Source organism: Diorhabda sublineata, chromosome 10 (assembly GCF_026230105.1).
Source record: "Diorhabda sublineata isolate icDioSubl1.1 chromosome 10, icDioSubl1.1, whole genome shotgun sequence".
NCBI lineage: Eukaryota > Metazoa > Arthropoda > Insecta > Coleoptera > Chrysomelidae > Diorhabda > Diorhabda sublineata.
In genome coordinates this window covers 7,395,265-7,417,727 of record NC_079483.1, presented here as the reverse complement: position 1 = coordinate 7,417,727, position 22,463 = coordinate 7,395,265, and the positions used below count along the sequence as shown (strand labels likewise).

General features: G+C 33.8%; 1 protein-coding gene across 1 annotated transcript; it reads left to right on the top strand.

Moving 5' to 3' along the window:
• The first annotated feature begins 1 nt into the window (after position 1).
• On the top strand, positions 2-21,132 carry LOC130449449 (uncharacterized). The gene is made up of 15 exons (XM_056787263.1): positions 2-120; positions 7,253-7,539; positions 7,597-7,890; positions 8,227-8,537; positions 10,456-10,596; positions 10,664-10,991; positions 11,042-11,431; positions 11,494-11,901; positions 11,964-12,260; positions 12,320-12,577; positions 12,652-13,000; positions 17,411-17,610; positions 17,861-18,155; positions 18,248-18,554; positions 18,621-21,132. The coding sequence occupies exons 1-15, from the start codon at positions 113-115 to the stop codon at positions 18,873-18,875; spliced, it is 4,128 nt and encodes a 1,375-aa protein (XP_056643241.1). The 5' UTR covers positions 2-112; the 3' UTR covers positions 18,876-21,132.
• Positions 21,133-22,463: the final 1,331 nt, after the last annotated feature.

Sequence of the window (22,463 nt, the reverse complement as noted above, 5' to 3'; positions counted from 1 at the left end):
AAGAAGATCCACTTGGCGTGGACATCATCACCGTCGAGAAGCGTATTCTCCAACAACGATTGTTACGATTTACCGGAAATTTTAATGTGGAAGTGCTGTGTTTATAGTGAAAATGGTTAAGTAAGTTTTTATTTTCTTTAACAACTATGTTAAATATTTATTTTTTCTATACGAAATTAATGTCTAAATAGGTTGGGGCAGTTGGTATTATCGATTTCTATCTTGGTAATAGTTTTATTGGAAAGGAAATTATTCTAAAATTTATTTACATGCCAGATAAAAATTAAACTTTTAACGTATTATATAGTGATTAATTTTCTTTTTATTTCCTCAATTTTTCTTTAAATTTAACTCCTAATAAACACGAATTTTCTTATCCGATAGTTTATTTATTACTTACATTTCAGGTTAACAAATTTGTTTATTGTAATGATGCGTGTTTTTCGCTTTCATTTCCTTTCCTATTAAAATTTTAGTTTGAGCAATCTGTGTGGCTGTTTCTCTTTGCCCATGACCGCTTATATTTTCATTTAACTTCGATAAACTCTTTTACGGATATATATCCAAAGAGGTTCTTCTAATTATATTACCCAATGTGAATAGAAACAATTGTTGTTAGATTGCATAACAATCTAGTCGATCGAATTAAATATTTAGTATTCAAAGCGATACAGCGATATAAATGTTGTACAATATGCGTTGTTTATAATAAATTAAATTGGTTCATTCTGTTTTTTTTTTGACTTTAACCATGAATCTTTATAGTTTATAGATATTAGATTATTGCATATTTATCATTTTATTTATTTTGAAAATTTGATTGGTTAGGTTAGGTTTTTAAATTTCTTTAACGTTCAAAATTATTTAGATCACCTTTAACTATGAGAATATATGAAATATATGAATCATTAGATTGGAAAAACATTAAAATCAAATAAACAATTCAAGAGTTTAATACTGGACTTTCTAACAATTATAGTAGATTACATCTAAAAAATAGATACATAAACATGTTACGTGGTGCGCTTTTACTTTCCGGTCAACTTTCGTTGATCAAACATAACTTTTTTTTTAATGTAATCCATAAACTTGACCCTTCACGTTGACCAAAAAATATAATAAAATCCATTCGATAGAATGTTACTTTCGATTTTACTTTCAAACATTTATTTGTTATTGATTCGTTGTATATTTTTGCAAATATTCTAAATGAAAGAAATATCGATTTATTAATCCGTTTGACGTGAAAACTATCTAAGCATTCTATCTGTTACCGTTAATTACATTTATTTACCTTCTAGGTTTTCATGAATTATCGTTTTTTTTTTTTAAATAGAATCGCATTCACTTCCAACGCTCTTCATAATTTATGTAGTAAAATGCTCGGAGAAATCGTTGTTTGAACAATATATAGTTACGTAATGAGGAACTGAAGGAAAATATTAATTAATAAATATTCCATCAACGTGTAACTAATTAAATGTTCAATATAAATTTTTCAATAATAATCTTATTTATTAAAAAAATTGATGATTTCCATTTCGAGTCCGTTCAGGCGTTCTACCCAACCGATTTGCTTAATTTTTTTTTTTTCAATGAAAGGTATTGATGCACAGATCAGCCATCATCTATCGGATTTCATCTAATTTTCACCATTTTCAAGTTATACTCAAAAGCGATTTCCACCTGTACATTACTTATGGGAGTTTTTCACATTCACACGTTCTATCCTCAATATCTCAGGTTCTATTCAAGATAGAGACTTCTTTTTTACTTAAGAACATTCGCTGAAACACTTGCTTTCTTTTGAGTTTTTGAACATTTAAATCGGTTGAGTTGGAGAGGAGCTAGGCACGGACATTCAATGTGGAGTTATGGATTTTTATAGGTTTTTGGCAATTTTTCTACATTCAAAGACCTAGATCTCAGGTTCTAATATAGCTACAGAGTTCGTTCTAGTTTTAGAAAACTCGCTGAAATACCTCCTTTCTTTTGAGTTTTTGAACACTTAAATCGGTTGAGTTGGAGAGGAGCTAGGCGCGGACATTCAATGTGGAGTTATGGATTTTTGGAAATTTTTCTACATTCACAGACCTAGATCTCAGGTTCTAATATAGCTACAGAGTTCGTTCTAGTTTAAGAACACTCGCTGAAGCACCTTCTTTCTTTTGAGTTTTTGAACATTCAAATCGGTTGAGTTGGAGAGGAGCTAGGCGCGGACATTCAGTGTGGAGTTATGGATTTTTCGAAATTTTTCTACATTCACAGACCTAGATCTCAGGTTCTAATATAGCTACAGAGTTCGTTCTAGTTTTAGAACACTCGCTGAAGCACCTTCTTTCTTTTGAGTTTTTGAACACTTAAAGCAGTTGAGTTGGAGAGGAGCTAGGCGCGGACATTCAATGTGGAGTTATGGATTTTTGTAGGTTTTTGGCAATTTTTCTACAATCAAAGACCTAGATCTCAGGTTCTAATATAGCTACAGAGTTCGTTCTAGTTTAAGAACACTCGGTGAAACACCTTCTTTCTTTTGAGTTTTTGAACACTTAAATCGGTTAAGTTGGAGAGGAGCTAGGCGCGGACATTAAATGTGGAGTTATGGATTTTTGGAAATTTTTCTACATTCAAAGACCTAGATCTCAGGTTCTAATATAGCTACAGAGTTCGTTCTAGTTTAAGAACACTCGGTGAAACACCTTCTTTCTTTTGAGTTTTTGAACACTTAAATCGGTTGAGTTGGAGAGGAGCTAGGCGCGGACATTCAATGTGGAGTTATGGATTTTTGTAGGTTTTTGGCAATTTTTCTACAATCAAAGACCTAGATCTCAGGTTCTAATATAGCTACAGAGTTCGTTTTGGTTTAAGAACACTCACTGAAATACCTCCTTTCTTTTGAGTTTTTGAACACTTAAATCGGTTGAGTTGGAGAGGAGCTAGGCGCGGACATTCAATGTGGAGTTATGGATTTTTGGAAATTTTTCCACATTCACAGACCTAGATCTCAGGTTCTAATATAGCTACAGAGTTCGTTCTAGTTTAAGACAACTCGCTGAAGCACCTTCTTCCTTTTGAGTTTTTGAACATTCAAATCGGTTGAGTTGGAGAGGAGCTAGGCGCGGACATTCAATGTGGAGTTATGGATTTTTGGAAATTTTTCTACATTCACAGACCTAGATCTCAGGTTCTAATATAGCTACAGAGTTCGTTCTAGTTTTAGAACACTCGCTGAAGCACCTTCTTTCTTTTGAGTTTTTGAACATTTAAAACGGTTGAGTTGGAGAGGAGCTAGGCGCGGACATTCAATGAGGAGTTATGGATTTTTGGCAATTTTTCTACATTCAAAGACCTAGATCTCAGGTTCTAATATAGCTACAGAGTTCGTTCTAGTTTAAGAAAACTCGCTGAAACACCTTCTTTCTTTTGAGTTTTTGAACACTTAAATCGGTTAAGTTGGAGAGGAGCTAGGCGCGGACATTCAATGTGGAGTTATAGATTTTTGGCAATTTTTCTACATTCAAAGACCTAGACTCAGGTTCTAATACAGAGTTCGTTTTGGTTTAAGAACACTCGGTGAAACACCTTCTGTCTTTTGAGTTTTTGAACACTTAAATCGGTTAAGTTGGAGAGGAGCTAGGCGCGGACATTAAATGTGGAGTTATGGATTTTTGGAAATTTTTCTACATTCAAAGACCTAGATCTCAGGTTCTAATATAGCTACAGAGTTCGTTCTAGTTTAAGAACACTCGCTGAAACACCTTCTTTCTTTTGAGTTTTTGAACACTTAAATCGGTTGAGTTGGAGAGGAGCTAGGCGCGGACATTCAATGTGGAGTTATGGATTTTTGTAGGTTTTTGGCAATTTTTCTACAATCAAAGACCTAGATCTCAGGTTCTAATATAGCTACAGAGTTCGTTTTGGTTTAAGAACACTCAATGAAATACCTCCTTTCTTTTGAGTTTTTGAACACTTAAATCGGTTGAGTTGGAGAGGAGCTAGGCGCGGACATTCAATGTGGAGTTATGGATTTTTGGAAATTTTTCTACATTCACAGATCTATATCTCAGGTTCTAATATAGCTACAGAGTTCGTTTTGGTTTAAGAACACTCACTGAAATACCTCCTTTCTTTTGAGTTTTTGAACACTTAAATCGGTTGAGTTGGAGAGGAGCTAGGCGCGGACATTCAATGTGGAGTTATGGATTTTTGGAAATTTTTCCACATTCACAGACCTAGATCTCAGGTTCTAATATAGCTACAGAGTTCGTTCTAGTTTAAGAACACTCGCTGAAGCACCTTCTTTCTTTTGAGTTTTTGAACATTCAAATCGGTTGAGTTGGAGAGGAGCTAGGCGCGGACATTCAATGTGGAGTTATGGATTTTTGGAAATTTTTCTACATTCACAGACCTAGATCTCAGGTTCTAATATAGCTACAGAGTTCGTTCTAGTTTTAGAACACTCGCTGAAGCACCTTCTTTCTTTTGAGTTTTTGAACATTTAAAACGGTTGAGTTGGAGAGGAGCTAGGCGCGGACATTCAATGAGGAGTTATGGATTTTTGGCAATTTTTCTACATTCAAAGACCTAGATCTCAGGTTCTAATATAGCTACAGAGTTCGTTCTAGTTTAAGAAAACTCGCTGAAACACCTTCTTTCTTTTGAGTTTTTGAACACTTAAATCGGTTAAGTTGGAGAGGAGCTAGGCGCGGACATTCAATGTGGAGTTATAGATTTTTGGCAATTTTTCTACATTCAAAGACCTAGACTCAGGTTCTAATACAGAGTTCGTTTTGGTTTAAGAACACTCGGTGAAACACCTTCTTTCTTTTGAGACTTTTTTCACTTAAATCAGTTGAGTTGGAGAGGAGCTAGGCGCGGACATTCAATGTGGAGTTATGGATTTTTGTAGGTTTTTGGCAATTTTTCTACAATCAAAGACCTAGATCTCAGGTTCTAATATAGCTACAGAGTTCGTTCTAGTTTAAGAACACTCGGTGAAACACCTTCTTTCTTTTGAGTTTTTGAACACTTAAATCGGTTAAGTTGGAGAGGAGCTAGGCGCGGACATTAAATGTGGAGTTATGGATTTTTGGAAATTTTTCTACATTCAAAGAACTAGATCTCAGGTTCTAATATAGCTACAGAGTTCGTTCTAGTTTAAGAACACTCGCTGAAACACCTTCTTCCTTTTGAGTTTTTGAACACTTAAATCGGTTAAGTTGGAGAGGAGCTAGGCGCGGACATTCAATGTGGAGTTATGGATTTTTGGAAATTTTTCTACATTCAAAGACCTAGATCTCAGGTTCTAATATAGGTACAGAGTTCGTTCTAGTTTAAGAACACTCGCTGAAGCACCTTCTTTCTTTTGAGTTTTTGAACATTCAAATCGGTTGAGTTGGAGAGGAGCTAGGCGCGGACATTCAATGTGGAGTTATGGATTTTTGGAAATTTTTCTACATTCACAGACCTAGATCTCAGGTTCTAAAATAGCTACAGAGTTCGTTCTAGTTTTAGAACACTCGCTGAAGCACCTTCTTTCTTTTGAGTTTTTGAACATTTAAAACGGTTAAGTTGGAGAGGAGCTAGGCGCGGACATTCAATGAGGAGTTATGGATTTTTGGCAATTTTTCTACATTCAAAGACCTAGATCTCAGGTTCTAATATAGCTACAGAGTTCGTTCTAGTTTAAGAACACTCGCTGAAACACCTTCTTCCTTTTGAGTTTTTGAACACTTAAATCGGTTAAGTTGGAGAGGAGCTAGGCGCGGACATTCAATGTGGAGTTATGGATTTTTGGAAATTTTTCTACATTCAAAGACCTAGATCTCAGGTTCTAATATAGGTACAGAGTTCGTTCTAGTTTAAGAACACTCGCTGAAGCACCTTCTTTCTTTTGAGTTTTTGAACACTTAAATCGGTTAAGTTGGAGAGGAGCTAGGCGCGGACATTCAATGTGGAGTTATGGATTTTTGGCAATTTTTCTACATTCAAAGACCTAGACTCAGGTTCTAATACAGAGTTCGTTTTGGTTTAAGAACACTCGGTGAAACACCTTCTTTCTTTTGAGACTTTTTTCACTTAAATCAGTTGAGTTGGAGAGGAGCTAGGCGCGGACATTCATTGTGGAGTTATGGATTTTTGTAGGTTTTTGGCAATTTTTCTACAATCAAAGACCTAGATCTCAGGTTCTAATATAGCTACAGAGTTCGTTCTAGTTTAAGAACACTCGGTGAAACACCTTCTTTCTTTTGAGTTTTTGAACACTTAAATCGGTTAAGTTGGAGAGGAGCTAGGCGCGGACATTAAATGTGGAGTTATGGATTTTTGGAAATTTTTCTACATTCAAAGACCTAGATCTCAGGTTCTAATATAGCTACAGAGTTCGTTCTAGTTTAAGAACACTCGCTGAAACACCTTCTTTCTTTTGAGTTTTTGAACACTTAAATCGGTTGAGTTGGAGAGGAGCTAGGCGCGGACATTCAATGTGGAGTTATGGATTTTTGGAAATTTTTCTACATTCACAGACCTAGATCTCAGGTTCTAATATAGCTACAGAGTTCGTTCTAGTTTAAGAACACTCGCTGAAACACCTTCTTTCTTTTGAGTTTTTGAACACTTAAATCGGTTGAGTTGGAGAGGAGCTAGGCGCGGACATTCAATGTGGAGTTATGGATTTTTGGAAATTTTTCTACATTCACAGACCTAGATCTCAGGTTCTAATATAGCTACAGAGTTCGTTCTAGTTTAAGAACACTCGCTGAAACACCTTCTTCCTTTTGAGTTTTTGAACACTTAAATCGGTTAAGTTGGAGAGGAGCTAGGCGCGGACATTCAATGTGGAGTTATGGATTTTTGGAAATTTTTCTACATTCACAGATCTATATCTCAGGTTCTAATATAGCTACAGAGTTCGTTCTTTTCTATTATAATGATTTCTGATACTTATTTAATGGATTCGATGCGAGCGAAGCCGCGGGTAAAAGCTAGTTATAATTTATCTTAATAAAGGAAATAGGATATATTGGAACGATTATTTCTCTAGAAATGGCGTATAACGAATGGGGATGAAGGGGTGTTATTGGTGACAGTTAACATCATGTCAATATCTAATACAACAACATTTGAAACTGATATTAAATTTCAAATAAAATCGTCCGGCATATTATAATTTGATCAATTGTTTATCATCAATGTCTTAGTGATTTACCAATACTACAACTTAGATATTTTTCAAAATCGGCGAATATTATTACAGGTTTGGACTAATATTAATTGTGGTGGTCGCAAATTTTTGTATCGCGACCGATTACAATGTAACCGAATACGTCAAATCGCTTCCCGATGATATTAAACACATTGTAGAAAAGGCGTTGTTATTAGAAAAAGTAGAATCGACAATGAACTGCATACATGTTGAGGAAAGAACTTGTCCCGCTATGAAATTTAGAGAACCATCGGGCAAATGTAATAATGTTAGACATCCGAATTGGGGTGCGAGAGGACAGAAATTATTAAGATTAATAAGACCTAATTATGCCGATGGTAAGTAGTGTTGAGAATAGTTTAATAAATTTTTGAGTTGTTTGTTATTGTTTTTAGGCACTTCATTTCCTATAAATCATTATCCATCGTATTTACTACCTGATTCACGACATGTGAGTTCGATTCTCCGAAAAAATCCGAAAAATAAACATGAATCCGTGACTGCTTTATTGGCGGCTTGGAGCGAATTATTATTACACGATCTAACCAGTACTGGTACTTTGAAAAATCCGCATTGTTGTGATAAAAACAAAAAACACGATGAATGTTACAACAGTTATCTAAATGAAGAAGATTGTCTAGAATATATGAGAACGTTACCGTCCATTGATATAAAACGTTGTAAATTCGGTAAGAATTTTCGAAAACAAAACATTATATAGTATATACAGACACAGAATTTCACGTTTCTTTATAAAAAATTTTATTTGCTCAATTACACTAATTGAGATATCGCTTTAAGGACTCAATGAATTATATCAATTATACCAATCAGGTAGTTAAGAAGGTAATAAAATTCGGTCACGCCTTAAGTGTTACTGATCATTAGAAACTAAACCAACAGGTGATTACTTTGGAAATGTATGTGAATTTTACAAATAATACGACAAGAGATGTATATTCAAATTTAATTTAGAAAGTATAGAAATTTATCGAAGTCGGAACTTGTTAATGGTAATTTTTCAGAATTCAGAGATCAGATGAATTTGGCAACATCATTTTTGGATGCATCCTCAATTTACGGGAATACCTTAGACGATATGAACAAGATTCGTTTATACGAAGGAGGTAGAATAAATGAATCCAATTGCGCTACTTGTTTTTCAAATCCTTTGTATACTGTTTTAATGGAAGAACACAACAGAATAGCTAGAGAGCTAAAGAATATAAATACACAATGGAAAGACGATGATCTCTTTTATGAAAGTAGAAGAATTGTAATAGCGGAAATTCAACATATTACTTATAATGAGTTCTTACCGCTCGTTCTAGGAGAGGTAAAATATTCATTATACTTTATTAGAAATATTCATGATTACTTTATAAACATTAAAGATAAAATAACAGTGAAGCTATATCATTTCGTGTATGGAAAGTTCAAAATATGGGTTTTTCGCAATTTTTAAAAAAACGGTGAGTTTTATCATAAAAATACTTCAGACAAAAATTGTAGATCTTAAAATTATCTACAAAAAACGTGTTATTACTTTTTTTCCTACGAGCCACCGTTTCTGAGCTATAGCTATAACGATTTAAAAAGTTGTAATCGTCATAATATGCATGAGTACAACAAGAAGAAAAATTTGAAAGTTACGACTTGGACGATTAAGTTTCCCAATTTTTTTTTTAATTTAAATCTCTTTTATCTATCTCTTACGACTTTTTGATTCTTTATATCTCGCAAACAGGGGCTCGTAAGAAAAAAAGTATCGATACGTTTTTTTTTTAGATCATTTTATGGTCTACAATTTTTTTTATTTTTATGATAAAACTTACCGCTTTTCACCTTTGTCCTTGAATAAATTTTCTTCCATACGCGGGAATGATGGTGAATTTATATACAGGGTGATTCATTAAGAATGTCCAATCTCTGAACTGTAGATTCTAGACCTCAAAATATGTTGATTCTGCTCAACATGCCTTATGCAAATATTGCTAGTTTCCGAGTTTAAATTTCGATTTTTAAATTTTACGTTTTTTGGCATGAGCAGCATTAAGATTAAAATTAACCGTTGCTAATAGAGGGCGCTAGTTACTCTTCTTTGATTCGTGTAATTCAATCGGTTATCGAGTTATTTGCTTTTAAAAAAAAATTTTATTATTCCTTAAATATTGTAACAATAACAAATTTGTAAACAAAAATAAAAAAACTTCAAAGCAAATGCTCAAAATGCCCACCATTTACTTCAATACACTTTTTGATCCGCTTTCGTAGAGATCTCTTCTTATATTTTCCGTCGCAGTTGTGGAAGAGAAGTAATTTTTTCTTTGTAAACTAATGCCATTCATTTGCGAACAAATTGAAAAATCCAAAGGATTTAAATCAGGGCCTCTTGGTGGCCAAGCAGACTCACTTCCACGACCAATCCATCGATGCGGAAACTGTTCGTTTAAGTATTGACGAACTCCGTCGTGCAAAAACCACATATTTTGTCTTAAAGCGAGAGGTATATCCTCTAGTAAATCGTGTAAATGTTCTTGAAGAAAATCTAAATAAAGAGATCCATTTAAATTGGTTGGCAGTTCAAAAGGACCTATTAAATACCCACATATTACACCACACACCAAATGTTAACCTTAAACTCGTGCTGAAAATGTGTTTTCCTCGTAGCATGTGGATTTTCAGAATCCCACAAATGATTATTTTTTTAATTAAATATTCCTCGTCTGGTAAATGTTGCCTCATCAGTAAAAAGAATTTGTATCCAGAAAATATTTAAGGAATAATAAAATTTTTTATGAAAATATTAAAATTTTTAGAAGCAAATAACTCGATAACCGATTGAGTTACACGAATCGAAGAAGAATAACTTTTTTTTGTGGAATTGAACGCTTTTTAATATTTTTTTCTTATTTCAGTTGTAAGTTTAGCTCAAAAATAGTTTACTTTGATTTAATTAACACGAACAAGTGTAACTAGCTATTAGCAATGTTAAATTAGAGTGCAAATTATGATTTCTCATGCCAAAAAACGTAAAATTGCCAATTTTCAAAGAGAAATTGTGAAAACATAATAAATTATTGCGAAAATCAAAATTTAAACTTTCAACACCCGAAAACTAGCAATATTTGCAAAAGGCATGTTGAGCAGAATCATCATATTTTGAGGTCTAGAATCTACAGTTCAGAGATTGGACATTTTTAATGAATCACCCTGTATAGAAAGAGTATTGTTTTATCAAACGGTTATTATAGGAAACCATGACGGAATTTGATCTTGGATTGAAAAAATACGGTAGATTTTCGAAATATTCGAGTAAAAATCGAACTGGAATATATAATGAAGTTGCCGTAACGGCTTTACCGATATTGCTGTCGTTGTTACCACAATCACTGGTAATATAAAGAAGAATCGCTTTTTAATTTTCTCAAATTAACTCGACATATGTTTTATTGATTTTAGACCAAGATAAATTCCGGGAGTTATGCAGAAAAGGTAATTGACCTAATTAGAAATCCTGCTTTAATACCAAATGCCCAAATATATGTGACGTTACGGAGCAATTGGGACACTTTTGCACTTCTTCTTCATATGAGTAGAGATCATGGTATTGCACCGTATACAGAATATTTAAAATTGTGCAACAAACCTTTAAAAACCATCGAACGTTATACCGATTTAGAAATATTTCGAATCCAGAAATCAAATTTAATACATTTAGAACAATTATATAAAAACCCTGACGATATTGATCTTATAGTCGGGGCCATTTTAGAAGAACCTTTACCAGGTATTTATACAAATTTTATATATTGAAATATCTTTATATATCTATTTTAGGTTCTTTGTTGGGTCCAACTTTTAACTGTATTTTGAAAAAACAATTCCAACTTTTAAGAGAATCAGACAGATTTTGGTACGAAAACGATTTACCACCTAGTTCTTTCACTAACAATCAATTGAAAGAAATCAAGAAAGCAACCCTTTCTAGTATTTTGTGCGCTAACGTTCCGGAACTTTATAAATTACCTCCTAAAATATTTATACAGGAAGATATATTTTTAAATTCTGGCATATCTTGTGATCAATATCCACTTCCACAATTTACAGAATGGACAGATCAAGAAAACGAAACGGATATTAATGAGTACGTACTAAAGGAAGCTCTAGCTGAAGCTCAAAAAGATCTCGTGGAAAGGAGAAAGATGGAATATAAAGTTTGGACCGAACGTAGGTATTTTCGCATTAACCTCAACTAACTTAATAAATATCGGGTTTGTTTTTGATTACAGTAGGGGGCGTTAACCCAAAGTCTCCTCAAGGTACGGCGGTAGCTTTTAGTAAAGCTAGCAAAGACGCTCTTCAACTGGCTAATAGTTCCCTATTATTTGAATTGACTTCTAACAAAATTATCGATACGCTTATGCATCGTAGAAGGAAACGACACGTTTTTATCGATGAAGAATTACCAATTTTAAGGAACGAATTGACGGAAAATCTTAAAAATCTAGATATAAACATATATTTATCAGATTTACTCAAACAAATGAAACCTAATGAAGATTGTGACGAAAAAGAAATTTGCGATTCGACGTCTCCTTTCAGAACCTATACAGGATATTGTAATAATTTGAAACATCCCCATTGGGGAAACTCCCTAACTCCTTTCATTAGAATGTTACCTAGCGCATATGAAGATGGTAATTACGCGTTTATAATAAAATTATTGTTTATTATTAAATTATATTTCGTTTGTTTAAAGGTATATCGAAAGCTATAGTGACTGGCGTTAGCGGTTTACCTCTTCCGAATCCTAGAATAGTATCAAGGATAATTCATCCCGATATAAGTAATATTCATTCTAAATATACTTTAATGACGATGCAATTCGCTCAACTATTAGATCACGATATAACACTTACACCTGTTCATAAGGGTTTCGAGGAATCTATACCAGATTGCAGGTCGTGTAACAGTCGTTTTACTGTACATCCGGAATGTGATCCGTTACCAATACCTCCCGGCGATCATTATTATCCAGAATTTAACGTTAAAACAGGTATACTTATTAATAGTTGTTATTAACAATATATTTTTTAATAATTTTTGTTGTTTCAGGCGAAAGAGTATGTCTCCATTCGATGAGATCTTTACCGGCTCAACAACATTTGGGTCCTAGAGAACAAATGAACATGAACAGTGCTTTTCTCGACGCTTCTATGATTTACGGGGAGAATCCTTGTAAAGCGCGAAAATTGAAAAGTAGATTAGGTATTATGAATTATACTAATCATCCTATTAAAGGCAAACCCCTGCTACCCCAAAGTTCACATCACCCTGAATGTAAATCGCGTTCGGGATTATGTTTCATCGCAGGTAATTTGTTAATATTTTCAATATATCAATTACAATCAAATTCGATCTATTCAATAATGAATGTTGTAATTTAGGCGATCCGCGCGCTTCCGAACAACCAGCTTTGGCAACGATCCACACAATATTTATGCGAGAACATAACAGAATATCGGAAATTTTGTATAAATTGAATCCTCATTGGGACGAAGAAAATATTTTCGAGCACGTTAGAAGAATTGTGACGGCCGAATTCCAACATATAACTTACAATGAATTTTTACCGAGACTTTTAGGCTGGAACGCTATGAATTTGTACGAACTCACTTTATTACCTAATGGATATTTTAAAGGTTACGATCCCGATTGTAATCCTACGGCGTTTAATGAATTTGCAGCCGCCGCTTTCAGGATAGGCCATTCTTTATTGAGACCACATATACCTAGGTGAGGTGATTAAAAAAAATTGTGTATGTGTGTGTGTGTGTGTGTCAGCTCCGACGCACGACTGGAGTTTACTCCTTAAGTTCGATAGTCTAACCAGACGCAAAAAGAGTTTATTTAACTTGATTGATACTGTATAAAAGGGTAAATGTGTTAATTAATGAAAATAATATACTTTTACTAGAAACGTTGATTCTTTTTTGAGGTTTTCGTTTTTATTGATGGCCTCGATGGTACAGTTTCGATGACTGCTTCGTGCTCTATGATTCTGGGTCCTATATCAGGACTTGATGGTGGCAACTGTGCAGCAATCACGGGTGCGACGGACCCAGAGGGTTGGTTGATTGCCAGAATATTTTGGGCTTCCTTCATTAATTTTTTTTTAACCTGTAAGCTCGCTCTCAAGATTTAGATTTTTTCCCAGTCAAAAAGTATAAACAAAAATTAGAAAATTTATAAATGCATAATTATAAAAATTTTAACCGACTTTAAGAAAATTGATAAAAAAAGGTTTTTATAAACATTTTTTTCAAATTATTATAATTAATTTTTTATTTAAAATATAATATTATCTTAATAATTAACAAAAATGGTTATAAAAAGATAATTATGTCACTAAATCTTTTACATACAATAATAAATAGTATATGAACATTATTTAAATAAGCTAAAAAATAACTTTTCGAAAGAAAATTATATGAAAACATTATTAAATGAAAAAATATTGTCGATTTTTCTGATAATATTATCGAATTATTGACTACAGTTGTTAATATTTAAAAATTATTTATAAAATAAATCATAATAACGTGGAAGAATTTATAGACATCGACAAGAAAATTAATCTTTGGTTAGGTTAAAAATTTTCTATTTTATGTGGATGCGCCCGATAATTCATATTGGGTTGATTATTATCTAATTTTATGTGTTGTTTTTAAATATATATTTATATGAACTACATCGACTATTTCCTTCGAAAAATTTAAGCCAACCAAAAAGCTGTAATATTTTATGTTTACCTAGCAACGATCAAATTTCAGCGATAATACTGCACTAGTGCAAATTATCGATAATTTGCACTAGTGCCAAATTTTCGTCTAGGATTAATAAACATCATTTGGTTTTAATTTTATATTTCAAGAAAAGGAACAATTATTGAAAATGCAATTAGAATATACAACTTTACTGGAGGCCGACGATGGTGTTTCTATGCTGCTTCCACCACTTCTCATTGTTACTTCGCTACTGTCATTTCGCATTTTTTGTACAATTTCCTCGTGGTGTTCACTATTTACTTGGAAGTAACTCTTTATCGAGGCCTGATTTGAGTGTCCGGTAACCTTCATAATTTGATTTTCTGAAACCCCAACCTTGGCAAGCTGAGTAACTGCCGCAGCACGGTTCGAGTGATTTGTCACTTTTATTCTTTTCGTGTCAATTCCTATAGCTTCCGCTGCATCTCTTGTCCACTTTGAAATTTCATTTCGTCCTGCTGGACAATTTTTAAAAAAAACCTTTTGATGTTTCTTTCATCCATGATGGGTTTACAGTTAAGAAAAGACGATCGACCGTAATATGTTTTCCTCTTTTTTCTTTCAACATTTTAAAAAGCCCGCAAAATTATAATGATAGATTATTTGATATCATGCTTTACATTAAATACCTTATTGGGCATTTATCAGGCTCGGTGGTGTTTTGGACTAACCATCTTTTTTCTGTTAACCTATGACTCCCTCCTTGCGCTGTCTTAGAAAAAATAGGATTATAAGCTATGCGTCCTGTAGGGTTGCCGTAGTTGTCAAATTCTTCTTCAAAGTAACTCAAAAGGCAATTACATGCTTCTCCTCCTCTCCACGCCAGTTCATATGAAGCAATATGAAAGAACTTGCGTTGAAGTCCGTCCGGAGTCGACTCGTCCCAAATGGCACACATTTTATCAATATCTTGTCCTGATAAGTTAGATGCACTTGTTTTTCTTTTTTCAGGACACTTTTGCAACTGCTTCCTTTTTGGGTCTCTCGCAGTTCTGGCGCATTCAAACGTTACATCTTTAAAAGGATCGAAAATAATGTTAAACTCTTCATAACATTTTTGTTGCAAAATTTTCGCTACTGTATTCCAAAGTGTTTTGACAACACCTTCTTTATATTCTTCCCCATCACTACGTCTCATGTTGAAAGCGAAATCTCTTAGAATTACGGCCAGCTGTGCGACAGAAGTTTCCTTGTTCAAAGTGTATTTTCGTTCATCACAAAATTGTTGAAACTATCGCCACGCAGAATCTCTCGACTTTTTCGTATTCAGTGGATTTAGTTTATCCACTGCGGCGTCTATTACTTGCGTGGAATTCTGCCCAAAACGTAAACTCATTTTGAAATATTTTTTCACGAACAAAACTGTTGTCAATAAGTTACCGTAGATACCAATTCAATGCCAATATGATGATCGTCAACTACGGTATAATTTAAAGAATAACAAATTTTAAACACAGAATTAAGTTTATTTTAAATTAAATTTTTCTCAGGAAATAGTCTGCCAAAATGCCCTCTCGTGCACGTCAAATTGTCTCATAATTTCCTCGAGAAAATTAAATTATCGACAATTTGACATGCACTCGGGACATTAATATTGATAATTATTTAAATATTTAATAAATACAAATTGCACATGCTCATACATACAGAGTGGCCCAAAGGTCGCGCAACCAATTGAAAAAAAATGACATTGCGTAGCAAAAGTACAAAATTTATTCGCAAAAAAAACGAAATACACAAAATTAGTTTGAAGCAAGGCAAAAGCTGACTCCTTGGCATCATAACAGATGTTCGAAATGACCTCCCTCTTGTTCTGTGCACTTCAGACATCGCTTCTTAACAGCTTTACAGATGCGCGCAAGTGTAGGTTTATCTGCATTCAGCGTATCGACTTCGTTGGTGATTATGTATTTCATGGTCTCCACATCTGGTAAAGCATTTTTGAACACCCTATCCTTTAAAATTTCCCACACTGCAAAATCTAAAGGAGTCAGGTCAGGAGATCTTGGTGGCCATTCGACTTGACCTCGTCTACCAATCCAATCCGGAAAATTTTGATTTAGGAGTTCGCGAACAATTACAACGTAATGGGCCGGCGCGCCATCTTGTTGAAGAGTTGACACACGACCAGAAAAATCCGGGTTATTATTCAGTTCTTCGCGCAATTCCATCCACAAATCAAGGTATGCAGCACCTGTTCTGTTGTGTCGACAAAGTAAGGGCCAATGTTTCCGAAGGAGCAAACACCAAGCCATACCGTTACACCTGGAACATTTAATTCTTCTTGGATGGTGATATGCGGATTGTCTGTAGACCAGTATACGCATTTGTTTCTGTTGATTCGGCCAATTAAATTTAAATTGTACTTCATCTGACCACAAAATGGTTTTAAAAAAGTCTTTGAACGCTTCACATCGAATTACGTACCACTCAGCAAACTGAAGTCTGCGGTCCGGATCGTCTTCTGTTAATGCTTGTAAAAGACGTGGTCTGTAAACATGCATACCTACTTCCTTCATTATTCGCTGCAAGCTGGAACGAGAAATTTCCAATTCATGGTAAGCTTTACGGACTGATCGCGCCGGTGTTTCAACAAAACACTCAGCGACGATGTGTAGGTTTTCTGCAGTTCGCACGCTGCGTGGCCGCCCCGAACGCTTCGTATCATTCACAGTACCATTTTTTTGGAACCTTTTTATCAAACGATACACAGTTTCACGCCTCGGAACTTGACTGTTAGGAAATTTTTCGGCAAAATCGGAGAAAATGTTTTGATAATAGGCATGATAACGGTAGTACGAGGTCACTAAAAACACGCGTTCCGCAATTGTGAACCGATAACTCGATCCCGTTGCCATGGTTACACATTCATTACACATTTATAAATACCCTCACCGCTCCTTTACACACGAACAACTGTAAGATATTCGGTAGAAACGCGTAACCTTGTACTAGTAGGGTGAAACCAACTCATGCGCATTTTGTGTTAGCGTTGCGCGACTTTTGGGCCACTCGTTATAATACATGAATTATAACGTACCTTGCAACCACGTGTTTGTTAGATGTTCCGGCAATATCATCTACACCTCTTTCTGCCATAGTTATTTGAAAATACTTTCAATTCATTCACAGCGGAACACAATGATAATAAAACTTCACAATTACAGCAATATAAGTATGTTGACACTGACAAATTAGAAAGTTGCGCATCATAGGGTGCGCAACAAAAACGTAACGAGGTCATTCATCGATAGATTTTACTCCTCACATTTTTCTCATACCGGGCCCCTTATATATGCAAATCGATTCTTAAGGAGTAAACTCCAAAAAATTTCAAGTTTGAATCAATTAAAAGTAACTTTTTTAATTATACCATCAGAGCGAACGCTAATTACGAAATCGTCAATCCACCCATACTTCTAAGAGATGGTTTTTTCAAAATGGACATGATGTTAAGAGAAAACATGGTGGACGAAATTACGAGAGGACTTATTTCGACACCAATCGAAAGTATGGATCAATTTATAACAGCTGAAGTAACGAATCACCTTTTTGAAGATAGGAAAATACCATTTTCAGGTGATATTCCATTATTTACGAAAGATATCATTCCTTTGAAGATGTGTGTGTGTGTGTGTGTGTGTGTGTGTGTGTGTGTGTGTGTGTGTGTGTGTGTGTGAAAGAAAACGGCTTGGAAGCAAATCCTTCAGTCACAGACTTTTCCAATGATCCTTAATAAAATTGTTTGTCTTATGAATGTGTTTGTTGCATCCGAAAAAAACGTGATTGAGATCGGCACAAGAATGATTTTATTTAATATTTTTTGTAGGAATTGATTTAATTTCGAGAAACCTTCAAAGAGCTAGAGACCACGGAATTCCATCTTATAACAATTATAGAGCTTATTGTAATTTGAAGAGAGCTACGACTTTCGAAGATCTTCATCGAGAAATGACTCAAGATAGTATTGCTAAATTGAAAAGTATATATGCATCGGTTGATGATATAGATTTATTTCCGGGTGGAATGAGCGAAATAGCGGTGAAGGGCGGTATGGTAGGACCCACTTTCGCCTGTATTATTGGTATTCAATTTAGACAATTGAAGAAATGTGACAGATTTTGGTGAGTAAGTAATTGGAACATAATTTTTTCCAATTCCAATCCGATCGTTCCAATTACTCGATTGATAATATATTAATAGTTGTTGTTTTAAGGTACGAAAACGATAATTTTGCGACGAGGTTTACAGAACAACAATTAGCCGAAATAAGAAAAATTTCGTTAGCGAAAATTCTTTGCGATAATATGGATGTAGCAAATTATATTCAACGTTACGCGTTCGATTTACCATCGAATTTCTTAAACCCCCGAGTACCTTGTCATTCACTACCGTCTATTAATATTCGTGCTTGGAAAGAATACGGGGCTCATAGAGGATGTTTAATCGGAGATAAATATGTGGCGGTTGGAGAATCTAATTTTCCGAGTCCGTGTTCCGCTTGTACTTGTACACCACAAGGAGTACGTAGAAAAAATGATATTTCTCTTAATATCCCCTATTTATTCATTTTATTTTTGTTTGTTTAGGGAAATTGTGCCTCTTTAAGAATAGCCGACTGTCATAAGTTGATTAGATTTTGGTCGAAACGAGAAATTTTGAAAGATGAAGTTTGTACAGCCCAATGTGGTTACCTATTATCTAAATTAGATTCATCGTCAGCGCACGAATTCCGACAACACTCGATAAATTTTCTTAGGAATAAACCACAATTTCCGCCGACCAATCTAGACAATTCCGACGATTTCGATCTTATAGATTTTTCATATTTGTTAAAAAAATGAATTTCGTTTCTAACGATATAGCGTGTTCAAAATGCAAATGAGCAATATAGAAAAACGATTTTAAGACAATAAAATTACTAGATGATCTCATTATAAAAAAATATTTAGAACATGAATAATTCGGAAAGAAGTAGACATACTACAAGAAAATGAAAATTGTGTGTGTCAGCTCCGACGCACGACTGGAGTTTACTCCTTAAGTTCGATAGTCTAACCAGACGCAAAAAGAGTTTATTTAACTTAAAGTTGATTATCTAATTTTATGTGTTGTTTTCAAACATATATTTATATGAACTACATCGATAATTATTAAAATATTTAATAAATACAAATTGCACATGCTTATACATATAATACATGAATTATAACGTACCTTGCAACCACGTGTTTGTTAGATGTTCCGGCAATATCATCTACACCTCTTTCTGCCATAGTTATTTGAAAATACTTTCAGTTCACTTTAGCGGAACACAATGATAATAAAACTTCACATTAACAGCAATATAAGTATGTTGACACTGACAAATTAGAAAGTTGCGCATCATAGGGTGCGCACCAAAAACTTAACGAGGTCATTCATCGATAGATTTTACTCCTCACATTTTTCTCATACTGGGCCCCTTATATATGCAAATCGATTCTTAAGGAGTAAACTCCAAAAACTTTCGCATATGATAAAACAAATACTTTTTTGAGAAAATTTGAGTAGATGTACGATATAATTTTCATTTTTTTTCAAATTAAAGCTGTAAATACACTTTTTTATTCGGGTGCTCTTCAAATTAGTCACCTGTTGAGATTAAATATACTTCCGTGTTAAACAATGGCGTAAAAACATTGATTCAGCAATAGCCATTGATTTTTTTAATAGAATTTTACTTCATCATTTAGTTAGTAACATCATTCTCATTTATAAATCCATAAATCATTTTTTTGAGCGTCGAACTCCGATTTATTTTGTCATTAAGGTAATTATACACTTTCACGGTCACCTGGTTTTTTGGCTCTAGAAAATCGAAAAATGGATGGATTTTAATGATCTTGGTCTCAAAATGTTCCATTTTACGGCAGATTTTTTTAAAAAAATAGTAGAAATAGCTGGAATGAAAATTTCTCACAGTTTTACTGTTTTAAATCGTAAAAAAAAAACGGTTTTGCAAAATAATCCTTTACAAAAAGTTCTTATAAAGTTCTTATATTTTTTTGTATTCTACATAAATTAATAAACAATTTAAAAAAAATCCAAAAAGAATGATTTTTTCAGTTTTTATAGCTTAAAATGAAATCAATGAAAAACAATCAATTTTCGTGAATAGTTTCCTACTATATTCTTCAATGTTAATAGTTTTTGGACCATTAAAAATCGAAAAATAGATAAATTTTATAATTTTGGTCTCAAAATGTTCCATTTTTCGACGAATTTATTAAAAACACGGGGGTAGTGGTTGAATTTGCGGTTTTTAATAGTTTTAAACCTTAAATAGTAGAAAAACTTTTTTTTCAAAATATTCATTTTATTATGTAAATTGCGGAAAAAAAATATACGAACTTGATTCCACGACGTCAGAAACAGTTACGAAGGATTATATGTAGAAAGTCATTTTTTTTGCATTTAAAGTCATGAAACTGTAAAAAATATTTATTTTTTTTAATTTTCGTATTTTTTTTTTATAAATCCGCCGTAAAATGGAACATTTTGAGACCAAGATCATTAAAATCCATCCAGTTTTCGATTTTCTAGAGGCAAAAAACCAGGTGACCGTGAAAGTGTATAATTACCGTCATTAATTACATTTATACAGGGTGTTACTCAATTTCGACTTTACTATGAATTTAGTACAACTAAATATGAATAATTTGTAATATTATATTTAGCTTTAGATATTTACTTTCGCTATAACTAAGTATTGTATATATATTTTCTCATTTAATAAAAACCAAACTGTGATTTAGCCTGAATGTAAATTGAATGGACACAACTACCCGTGTGCCAAATAAATATTTTAAACGCTTCTTTTATTTCAAATGATAATCATAAGGAGACGTCGTAATTAAATATAAAATATTTGCTATGTATATATACGAAAATAATTCGGTAGAAACACGATTTGAGTCTTAATATATTTATTAACGTTTTCAATTTCGGTAGTGAATTGAATTACCCTATAAACAAGTAATTTGAAACTACATTTCATCATTAGCGATAAAAATTTTTGCTGAATAAGCTCAAGACATATCTTGAGAGATAACATTGCTATGAACGAGTTTGTTATGTTAGTTACTGTCTATATTTCTAAGTAAGTGGTTGGAAAAAATTATATCGAATATTAATTCCGTTAAATGTGCGAGTAAATCTTCGCTTTACAAAAGTCACTGTGAAGAAACCAAATATTTATCTACGTCGAATTTGAAACACGTTGTACCAGGATATTTGTCTCAGAAGAAGAGCCGTTTCTGTGTTTTCTGTGTTATCGAAATGGAGGAAAACTCACTCGGAATTAAAAGATCTTATTTCAGATCAAAAAAAGGTGAAATATCATTTAGATATTTAAAGTGAATCGATAGTTTGTAGCAGATCCAATCAAAGTTACATTATAAAGCGGTGAAAATTTATTCAACACTAAAAAAAATCTTTTCATTCAACTTTTGGTTTATACTAGTGAAAAAGCGATAAAAACGTTTAACAAAGAGTGGATACAACCTATCAAATTTATTTGCTTCTTCTTCTTCTTCTTCTTATTTTAAGACTATGTCTTGTGTTTTCAAAGAGGCAGCCTAAGTTGTGACTCCGAGGACCAGCTCTCAAACCAGCGCTTTGGTGGTCTCCCAGGCGGTCTACTTGCATTGGGTCTCTCTTCCTTTGCGATTTTCGTCAGTCGATTGTCGTCCATTCTATTGACATGATCTCTCCATGCTCTTCTTCTAGTTCTGACCCATCTCACTATATCCGGAACGTCACACATTCTTCTAATTTCATTGCTCCTTATTCTGTCTCTTAGTGTTTTCCCTGTGATTGAGCGTAATGTCTTCGGATATCCCAACGGCGTCATCAGCCTAGCAAACTATCTTAAGCTCATGTTTTCCCATTCTGTATCCTTTGCCTGCCGTTTTGACTTCTTTTATGATTTCGTCCATTATAATGTTGAAGAGTATTGGACTGAGACTATCTCCTTGTCTGATCCCTGTTGATACTGGCATTTTACTGGATAGTTCGTTGTTTACTCTTACACTTTACTCTATGGCCTTTTCGGCAATCTGTCTTAAGATGAATATGGCGTCTATGGTTGATCTATTTTTTCTAAATCCCTGTTGTTCTTCGCTCATGCCGCTACTTGAGATTTCTTCTGCAATAATTTTTGTGAGTAATTTTGAAGTCGTGCTAAGGAGGCTGATCCCTCTATAATTATTTGGATCTTTCTTTTCCCCTTTTTTAAAGACGGGGATCGTTATGCTTACTTTCCATTCCTCTGGTACTTTTCTCTGGTCGTATATCTTGTCAATGCCACCATATTTAAGAAGCTCGTTATTAATGTTATCCAACCCTGGTGATTTCCTGTTTTTCATCTTCAATTTTGTCTTTTGATATTA

Excerpts from the sequence above, each read along its gene's own strand:
- LOC130449449 (XM_056787263.1), top strand. Across the intron at positions 12,261-12,319 it reads AGAATTTAACGTTAAAACAG|GCGAAAGAGTATGTCTCCAT; the intron begins GTATACTTATTA and ends TTGTTGTTTCAG. Across the intron at positions 17,611-17,860 it reads TAGGAAAATACCATTTTCAG|GAATTGATTTAATTTCGAGA; the intron begins GTGATATTCCAT and ends TATTTTTTGTAG.